Genomic DNA, 10,756 nt, shown 5'->3' on the forward strand with positions numbered 1-10,756 from the left:
AAATATTAAGGCATATCCCACCCATGTACTTCTGCAATACTCGACAACATTTGTAGTGTAAAGTCCCGTTCACACTGTCAGCGATTTTGTTTCTGCAAGCGACAGGATACCATTAATTTTCAATGAGAGCTGACGACACGAGCGACAGCAACCTCTGGCGACTAGATGTGGGTGTGGCGAGTGGCACGACAAAGTTGAGAAAAGTTTAACTTCACGCAAATGAAAAGCGACATCGTGCAGCGACAGCCAATGAGAGAAGACAGTGAAGCTCACTTCATTTGTCTCCTGTGAGATAATGGAGACAAGTGCAGGAAAGACAGATGAGTTGTTGTTATCATCGATTTCACAGCTTACATGGATATAACAAAACTGTGATGCGTGTTGATATAATGCATCGAGTATTGATGCAGTTTACAACACTTTTCCGTCCAGAATGCTCATTATTCTTATCAAATTGGATAATGCACCAGAAATTGTCGATGGGCTTAAGTAGTCCGAGTAGTATGTTCACACTGAAAATGTAAAAAAGAAAGAAGTGTACTATGAGTACCCGGATGATGCACTTCTTCAATCATGTTCAAGCACTCGCGGCTTGCTGTATGTAGCAGAAGGGGCGGAGTTACCAGGCCGCGATGCTGGTTTGACAAAACAAGTGTAATTACTGGTGAATGTGGCAACTAGCGAAACTTTAGTGAAGACAGCACCTTAAAGATGTGAGTTGAATGCTTCACCAGCACCACATTGGCTAACATGCTAAAGCTAGTGGCAACACATCACGTGTGTTTGAAATGTCACTTCCGTCAGCTGTTAAACAGCGAGGGTGTTCCATTTGGGACAATACTACACTTTTTAATTCTTACACTACATGACTGAGCGCAGAAGTTTAATATAATAAAGTGCGTCATTCTGTCTCTGTAATAGTACAAGAGTCAGAGGAGCGGCCCACACTTTATTAGCCAATCAAAAAGTCTCACTGCCTGTCAATCATTTTGCATTTTCAGATTGACAGATCATCTTTGATGACATGTTTTTGGAGGGCGGGGTTTGAGAAGTTAGAAGAATGGCTGAAATCATTTCTAGCAGCTTAAAATTGAGGGAAATGACAACGTTAGTATGGCAGAGGAGATTTTTTTGACAAGATTTTGCATTACATCACAAACATGACTTCAGACCTTCCAGAGCGAAGCGGAAGAGGTCAGGACTGGGGTCAAGGGTCATACTGCGCCGGCCTCTCTCCCCAACGCCCTCCGTCTCCACACGGTGTCTCAGCGAACGACAGAAATCCTGCGCAACATCATCCAACAGTGGGAGGAAGCGCCGAACGGCTGAACTGACCATCACCTGCCGGTTCAACAGCAGCCGGTCGGAACGCCACTCTGATCCGTTCCTACACACACACACACACACACACACACACACACACACACAGCTATGAACTCACTTCATACATTGACTCAGAAAAGTGAAGTCAGTTCTGAGAAAAGCTCCAGCTCATTTGAGAGCAAATCACACTTGCTTTCATATTGTATCATTTAAATGTATTTAAAGGGATAGGTCACCCAAAAATGAAAATTCTCTCATCATTTGCTCACCCTCATGCCATAAAGTCAGCATAAAAGTAATCCAAACGACTCCAGTGGTTTAATCCATGTCTTCAGAAGTGATATGAGAGGTGTGGGTGAGAAACAGATCAATATTTAAGTACTTTTTTTACTTTAAATCTCCATTTTCACTTTCACATTCTTTTTCTTTTGTTTTTGGTTATTTACATTCTTCATGCATATCACCACCTACTGGGCAGGGAGAAGAATTTCTAGCAAAAAATGACTTAAATATTGATCTGTTTCTCACCCACACCTATCATATCACTTCTGAAGACATGGATTTAACCACTGGAGTCTTATGGATTACTTTTATGCTGCCTTTATGTGCTTTTTGTAGTTTCAAATTTCTGGTCCCCATTCAGTTGCATTGTATGGACCTACAGAGCTGAAATATTCTTCTAAAAATCTTCATTTGTGTTCTGCAGAAGAAAGAAAGTCATACACATCTGGGATGGCATGAGGGTGAGTAAATGATGACAGAATTTTCATTATAGGGTGAACTGTCCCTTTAAGGTCACTGTACATTACAGTAACACACTAGTGAGTCTCACACACTGACTTGAGGAAAACGCCTTTGCTGTGTCTGCGGGTCTCTCGATGTGTCGCCCAGGGCTGCAGAGTCATCCGCCGTGGGTAAAGACCCTCTGAACGGAACAACTCACCAATATCTATCGGCAACATGATGTTTACAGTGTTCTGAGAACCTAGATACTCTCTGCCGGAGACACAAACAGACAGAAGACAGAAGACAGAGAGACAGACAGATAAAAATCTAATCAAATGTAAGTAAATGAGTGACACTGATGATGTGAACTCAGATTGAAGCGCACAAGATGCTCTGTGGAACATTCTCAAATCATTCTGAATAACACAATCATCAGCTCCAAAGAGTCACATACTCTGATTTAAAAAAAAATTCAATTAAAACTCAATTTTACGCCACTGCTATAAGTCACTGAGTGATGATGACTAAATGCAGCCGGTGCCAGCCAGACATCACTTCAGTCTATTACGATGGACTTCAGAGGATGAACTGATGCCAACTCCACCCATAAGACATCTGATACTTCATATGCCACTGCCTGAACCTTGGACTTATGATGGACCTCACCGAACCTCACCGAAATGACCTGCCGGTTGAACTGTGATGCACTTCATTGATCTCTGCCTGAATCACCTTTGTCTAATGATGGACTACACTCTTATAATAGAATACAGAGACTATCATTTACTTGCCAATAAAAGCCTTCATCAGCCAACTAACAAAGGACAATGCATCAGTGTGAACTTCTGCAGTTAATCCAGGATGAACTTCAAAGACATTAGTCATTAATCTTACAGTTCATACTAAATCTTTGTTTAAAACACTGACCCTTAACACTTACTTAGTTTAATAATTGTATTAATATTACTTAAATATTAATATAACTAATATTGTCATTATATTCATGATGTTAGTCAGAGGGGAACTGGCTTCCACAGTGAGTCTGGTTTCTCTCAAGATTATTTTTCTCCATTAATCAACATTTTATGGAGTTTTGTGTTCCTTGCCACACCCTAACCCTCCCCATATTGGCATCTCTTCACAGGCTCCCTGTTAAAGGAATAAGTCACCCAAAGTGTAAATTCTCTCATCATTTACTCACCCTCATGCCATCCCAGATGTGTATGACTTTCTTTCTTCTGCAGAACACAAATGAAGATTTTTAGAAGAATATTTCAGCTCTGTAGGTCCATACAATGCAAGTGAATGGTGACCAGAACTTTGAAGCTTCAAAAAGCACATAAAGGCAGCATAAAAGTAATCCACAAGACTCCAGTGGTTTAATCCATGTCTTCTTAAGCGATATGATAGGTGTGGGTGAGAAACAGATCAATATTTAAGTCTTTTTTTTTACTCTAAATCTCCACTTTTACTTTCACATTCATCTTGTGTTTTTGGATTATTTGTGCATATTGCCACCTACTGGTCAGAAAGGAGAATTTATGGTAAAAAAAGGACTTAAAAATGTATCTGTTTCTCACCCACACCTATAATACAACAAACATTACTTTTATGCTGCCTTTATGTGCTTTATGGAGCTTCAAAGTCTTGGTCACCATTCACTTGCATTGTATGGACCTACAGAGCTGAAATATTCTTCTAAAAATCTTCATTTGTGTTCTGCAGAAGAAAGAAAGTCACACACATCTGGGATGACATGAGGGTGAGTAAATGATGAGAGAATTTTCATTTTTGGGTGAACTGTCCCTTTAAGTTCAGAATTGATCGTAAAAATGTACATTTAAAATCCTTATCTATGTGTACAAGGCAATTTTTGGTCTTGCACAACAGTATATTACCGACCTCCTCCACCCATACTCTCCTCCCAGAATGCTCAGATCTTGAAATCGACTTCTGTTTATTTCCCGTTGTCGTTGTAAGTCTAAGGGTGATCAGGCCTTTTCAGTCATTGCCCCCAAACTCTGTAACTTTTCAATTTTTAAAGCTTCTTTCTCAAATCTGATTTGAACTCTTTAGCTTTTGATATGGTTTAATTTAAGGCTCGTTTTCTTTTCTTTCTGATTTACATAGTTCTTATATTTGTAATTTTGTATTATCATGTTTTATTGGAATGTACAGCACTTTGGATCTTCTTACTTCTGGAAATTCAGTAGTTTTTAAATGTGCTTTATAAATATAATTTGACTTGACTCAAAGCTTGTTGAACTTGTCTATACATGAAGAAGTCGCTGTTATTTCTGGGATTGTTGGACTTGGTTAACTGAATGCACAGACCAACTTATATTGTTGATATAACCAAAAAAAAAAAAGCCCCTGAAGCTGAAGCTTTAATATATGTTCAACTTCTGATGTTTTACCTGTAAATGGGCCCGAGCTCTCTGAAGGTGTTCTCCATGTGTTTGTGAAGGAGTTTGAATCGTCCGTCTCTCCAGTAGCGCAGCAAGTTGATCCAGCCGTTGCTGCCGGTGTGTGGAATCTCCTGGAAGCGTCGCAGTTCTCCTCCACTGCCACCGCTGTATCTCTGCTGCATCATCACAGCATCCCAGCGGCCGACGGGACGGACACACAGCGAGCGAGACACGATCATGCTGCTTCTCTCTGTCTCTATGTCTTCTGCAGCTCTTTAACACACATCATCTTAACATACATCGTCATCCTCAGCTCCATGACCTCTCGCACGGCAGACATGAGTTACTATCACAACAGGTCAAAGGTCAAGAGAAAATCAACACATTAGTTTATTTTTTAAACACAGGGTTAAATGAGTGCACACACACTCACTCACTCACAGATGCACAAAGAAACACAAACATAATTTGCTGATTTTAATATCACATCTGCAAAATGTGAAAATATGCATTACAGTAATTACAGTCAGAGTCAAAAACATCACTACAGGAGAAATGAAAAAGATGCTTTTAAAAGAGTTCTTCTGTATAAAATAAACATTACTAAGGTTATAAAAGTTTCATCTAAACATCCTGAACCAAAAACAGACATTTAAAACATGAGATGTAACTTTTAGCTGGCAGGTCCACACGGGAGCGTTATATCGTGGAAAAGATTACGCATGAAATGTTCAAGTCATCGTATACACAAGTTAGGCATATGTGGTATCGTTTGAAAGCTTAGAATCTGAACTTTTCATAGATAACCACCTTTGCATTTGATACCTGAAATAGCAAAATATGCCATGAAAACGTTCATGTTGCTAAATAGCGCCCCCTATAGTTAATAGGGTTGAAATATTAACATGAATATAAAAGTAGCACTTAAATGGACATGTCATATATCAAATGAAAGCTTTTATTCAGAGGAATGTGACTGTACAGTTTATTTTGTTGCCCTAATAACACAGTTCGAGACTTTCAAAAGAATCACTAAGTGAAATATGATTTCTGTAAGATATCAAATACAGATGTCTCTTTTATGCGCTTATCACTGCTGCTGTAAGTCCCAAATAGTTAAAAATGTATATCTGCTTTTACCTTAGACAGGTTTCTAAAAAATGAGCCATTTATACTTGTCTGTGAGATTGCTTGTGTGAATAATCCAATGTTATATCTTAGATGTACAGAACAAAATATGCCATCCAGCAGGAAAAGCATGCTAAACAAATCATGTTTTCGACTATTGATGATAAAATGTTATATATCATCGCAGAGGATATGCGCTTTCTAATGACATCTATATTGAGCTTCTAGTCCACTCAGAGGCCGAGATATATCTAATGAAATAATGAGGGTGGTGCTTGAACTGAAAATTAGACTGAATGTCTATGAACGAGCACATCTGTGAGGGCTAAAATGAGTTAGAGCGCCACCTACATTTCAGATCTGTATGTTGTGATGGAAAGTGATAGAGGACAAATTCTTTTTTCTAGCGCTTTCTGCCATCTAGTGGAATAAAATAAGAGTTTTCAAAGTGAGATAGAGTGAACAGAACCAGAAGTACATGCTTACAAAGTTTGGACAAAAACAAAAAATGTTCAATTCATCATAAGAAGGTAAACATATACAATATTATTTTTGATTAATTGTAGTGTTTTTTTATTAGTATTATTATTAGAGGGGATTAAAAAAAAAAATAGTACTTGTTTTGCAATTAATCCACAGTATGTTTGAATGGTGAGCTTTTAAAATTACAGATGATAGCCCAAAAATGCCCCAGAGTTGAAGGGGTTAAATAACACACTATACAGTAACAACAAGCGTGTGCGTTTTACTGAGATATACTTCTGGGAAGTTAGTCAAATGTTCAAAACGTCCCTGTGGCGATGACCTCATAGGTACATTTTTTAATTGATTGTTTTGTACATTTTTATTTAGGGTTTTGGGTTTATCTGTAGTCATTATCATTACAAGATTAATATAAGTCTATGGTATGTCCTCATTTAGGAAGTGTGGATGTGTGTATATATACTTCAAATCCTCACATCAGAAATACGATTACAAGCCAAAATTATTTGCAACAAAAATCATAAAAAAAATACCATAAATAAAAATCACAAAACTGATAAATATAGAAAACATGGGAAACAATTAATGAAGTGTGAGTGTAATATGAGCTTGCTGATGTCTGTGTCATTTGCAACATGAGGTATAAAATATAAAAATACTTCAAGGCTCATATTCCAAGTGTCTTTGTGTGACACTGATACATTTGTGCATTTATACATCAAAACAAAGTGTAACATTTGAAGCACAAAGATCTAAATCTACTGTAATACTGTATCACAACGCAAACGCTCCGACAAATGAAATGATTGTGTAAAGTTGAGCATGTGGAGAGGTCACATGACTTTGCAGGGCTCTGTGTTGGCAGCTGTGGGCGTTTCGGTCCGTTTAGTGCCGGTGAAAACGAGGCTTTGGAACGCGCTGAGCAGACTGAAGCTGTCGTCTTTAGCTGGAGCTTCGGGACGAACCATCTGAGCCAGTTCACGAGGGAGAGCCACTTTCCCCCTCACCACTCGCAGCTGCTCTGTGTCCTTGACATTCTGAGGGATTTTAAAGAGAAACAACGAAGGAAGACATACATAAAAAAACATTATCCCATGATCTAAAAACTGGTTTAAAAGAATTCAGAATATTAGCACTGCCACTGTCATATTTGTTAGGCACTGTTCTCTTTTAAACTGCTTTCGAATGGTTTGTATAGTGAAAAAGTCTATATGAATAAATGTACATTTAATTTCAATTGATTGATTGAATCGATTAACAGAATAGATCAGATTTACTCACATGCAAACACACAACTCTTATGTCTAAAATCTTTAACATAGCTAATATAAAAAAATATTGGTGCCCCCATCAGAATTTTTATCTGAATTCTCCTCCCCCCCCCAACTCAAAAATCATAAACTTTCAAGCAAGAAATTGCTATATTTACTAATGAAATAGCTCTCTGGAATACTCGATTCTAATTGGTCAATTGCACCATTTAATGGTCTGATATTTCTGAAAAACAACCGCTCATGCGGGTATTGCCAGTCATCTTTCCTACTTCTCATATCACTGTGTGATCTCTACAAGTAAGCTGGTACACTAATTTCAACTTAAATCGATATTTCCTGTCCATTAATTTATTTGCTCAGTAGTCGTGTAATAAGCTGGATAATGAGCAGTCAGATGGTTGTTCAGGTTGATACAAGAGTCCTCCGCCCCGTGTCGGGGTCTGATTCCTGGTCACGGCTTATTTTACGATAATGTCTGTCTGAGTGTACATTATAACTTTCATTATTATGTTACATAAATTCAATCACACTTTTGAATGTAACAGGGTTGAATGGTTTATTGTCAAGGGTTCTACATTTTGTGTATCACAGTGTGATTTATTACGCAGCACACCCAAACTGAGTTTTCTATTCAAACTTACTGTAACAGTGTCAAAAATAAATAACAGAGCGCTTTAGAGTTAGGAATGATAAATAACTACTGGTACTTTGTAAAGCTGTAAACAGGGATAAGGGGGAAGGAACAGGTACTAATGGCATCATTTCCTGTGAATGGATGTGTGTTTGTATTGACCTTTGTCAGCTGGTACTTCCTCCTGAAATGCGCTCTCATCGCTGCTCTCTCTGCGTTCTTCTGAGCATTCATCGCCTCACGTAATTTCCTAAAGACGGAGAAAGAGACGATGATAGTTTTAACAGATGTTTTTTCATCTGAAGCACCTGACAGTAAACTAGTGAGTTCAGCCGAAACATCAGGTGATTGAAACGCTCCAACAACCTTTAGATTGTTCAGCAGTCAACAAGTGACATCAAAAGATGTTGTAAACGACAGAAATCAAACATAAACTGTTTATAGGTGTTCTAACAGCTCAGAACAACAAACATCATTATATACAGTGAGCCCAAAAAGTATTTGTTCACTTCAGTCACACTGTAAAATGTTTAGATAGTTTTTTGTAATGCTATCAAAGCAAATGTGATGTGTGTCTCAAATGCAGCTGGAGCTTCTCTCAGAACTATCCTCACTTTTCCTCAATGACTTGAATCAACTTAGTGATCTAACAAACTTCTTTTTTGTCAAATGTTCAGCTTGAAAAGTGTGTTTGTGCTGTTTCTTTCAAATAATCTATGCCTGCTCTGACTCTCACTGTATTTACTGTATACACTCATGCGGATCAGCAGGTGTCGATGTAAATGTGATGTCATCATGATGTCAGCGTGTGTCACCTCTCTCTCTCCAGGTCGGCCTGATAGGATCGCAGCAGATTCGGGTCCTGCGCATGATTGATGCGGGGCGCACAGGTCTTGCCCTTTGACCCTCGTTTGGTCCAGCTGGATTCCTTCTTCCCTCCTGTCACACAGTGTTTGAGGGTCTTAACGGGGGCCAGAAGAGATTTCATCACCGCTGTCTCCATGACGATGGTTAATGTGTGTGATATTGTGTTTATAATGATCAGATATCAGCTGTGCGTGTGAGAGTGAAACCATTCCAGACAGCTCATGATCTGTGTGTGTGAGAGTGTGAGTGTGTGTGTGTGTGTGAGTGTGTGTGTGTGTGTTCTAAATGAGAGAGTGGCCTGGTTTCACAGATCACACGCACACAAACGGCGAACAGATGGACCGACTCAGACTGACTCAAATCTGCAAGGACAAGGACACACGCACAGAACACAATACATCTTTATTAACACAAATTATGAAAGGGATCCTGGATGCTGATTGGTCAATTCAGTGTTCCAGTCATGCTAAAACTCAATACAGTAACAAATAAATTTGTCATGAACCTGCATTATTAATAAAATAATATTTGAATGAAAATGACTTCTCAATATTTTTGTAACGCACTTGAGACTGTGCAATATTCTTAATATAGTCACTCCACTTCATACCATGCCTTAAAAACACCCTTTAACCGTGACTTTATTCACAATATAGCACCACTGACCAATCATAATCAAGTATTCCAGAGATACATCAATTTGCATTAAGTTCTTAGAAAAACACAGTTCTACTAAGTCAAACAGACTACAGAGTGTGTTTGTACCTGCAGAGAAGAGGGCAACACACACGTACATCCTTGTTTCTATCCAATCATTGCCATCTGTGACTCCCAAGGACCAATAAAGTCCAAACTCTTCAGTTTTTCCTTTTCAGGATGATCTGAATATTCTTCGGTTCATGCGGACTGGTGTGGTTCTGGTCTCGTCTGGTTCTTCTGTGCAAAGCAGATCTCAGGTAGTATGCAGGGTCAGATTATTACACTAAAGACTTTAACGAGAGGGAATCTCATTACACACCACAGGAGCAGATGCACATGCTCTTCTCTCTCTCTCTCTCACACACACACACACACACACACACACACACACACGAGACACACACTCACACACACACACAGAGACACACACTCACACACACACACACACACAAACACACACACACACTCTCTCTCACTCACACACACACACACACACACACACAGAGACACACACACACACACACACACACACACACACACACAGAGACACACACTCACTCTCACACACACACACACACACACACACACTCACTCTCTCACTCACACACACACACACACACACACACAGAGACACACACTCACTCTCACACACACACACACACACACTCACTCTCTCACTCACACACACACAGAGACACACACACACACACACACAGAGACACACACACAGAGACTCACACACACACACAAACACACACACACACTCTCTCTCACTCACACACACACACACAGAGACACACACACACACACACACACACACACACACACACAGAGACACACACTCACTCTCACACACACACACACACACACACTCACTCACTCACTCACACACACACACACACACACACACACACACACACACACACAGAGACTCACACACACAGGGACACACACTCACTCACATACACACAGACTCACTCACTCACTCACGCACGCAATCAGACACACAGACACATGCACTCACACACAGACACACACTCACTCACATACACACGCACGCACACACAGACTCACACAGACACACACACGCACACAGACTCACACAGACTCACACACACACTCTCACAAACACACACACAATCATACACTCTCACACACACACTCTCACACACACACACAGACTCACACACGCACACAGACTCACACACACTCTCACA

General features: G+C 39.6%; 1 protein-coding gene across 1 annotated transcript in view; it reads right to left on the reverse strand.

Annotated features, from left to right (window-relative positions):
• LOC127453357 (cytochrome P450 11B, mitochondrial) overlaps positions 1-9,890 on the reverse strand; it is a 22,555-nt gene extending 12,665 nt beyond the window's left edge. The window contains exons 1-7 of the mRNA XM_051719688.1: positions 9,606-9,890; positions 8,789-9,202; positions 8,136-8,223; positions 6,906-7,105; positions 4,467-4,730; positions 2,164-2,319; positions 1,173-1,387 (exon numbers count right to left, since the gene is read on the reverse strand). Coding sequence (XP_051575648.1) covers positions 1,173-1,387; positions 2,164-2,319; positions 4,467-4,730; positions 6,906-7,105; positions 8,136-8,223; positions 8,789-8,976 — 1,111 coding nt within the window. The 5' untranslated portion in view covers positions 8,977-9,202; positions 9,606-9,890. The remainder of the gene's footprint in view (positions 1-1,172; positions 1,388-2,163; positions 2,320-4,466; positions 4,731-6,905; positions 7,106-8,135; positions 8,224-8,788; positions 9,203-9,605) is intronic.
• Positions 9,891-10,756: the final 866 nt, after the last annotated feature.

Source organism: Myxocyprinus asiaticus, chromosome 15 (genome assembly GCF_019703515.2).
Source record: "Myxocyprinus asiaticus isolate MX2 ecotype Aquarium Trade chromosome 15, UBuf_Myxa_2, whole genome shotgun sequence".
NCBI lineage: Eukaryota > Metazoa > Chordata > Actinopteri > Cypriniformes > Catostomidae > Myxocyprinus > Myxocyprinus asiaticus.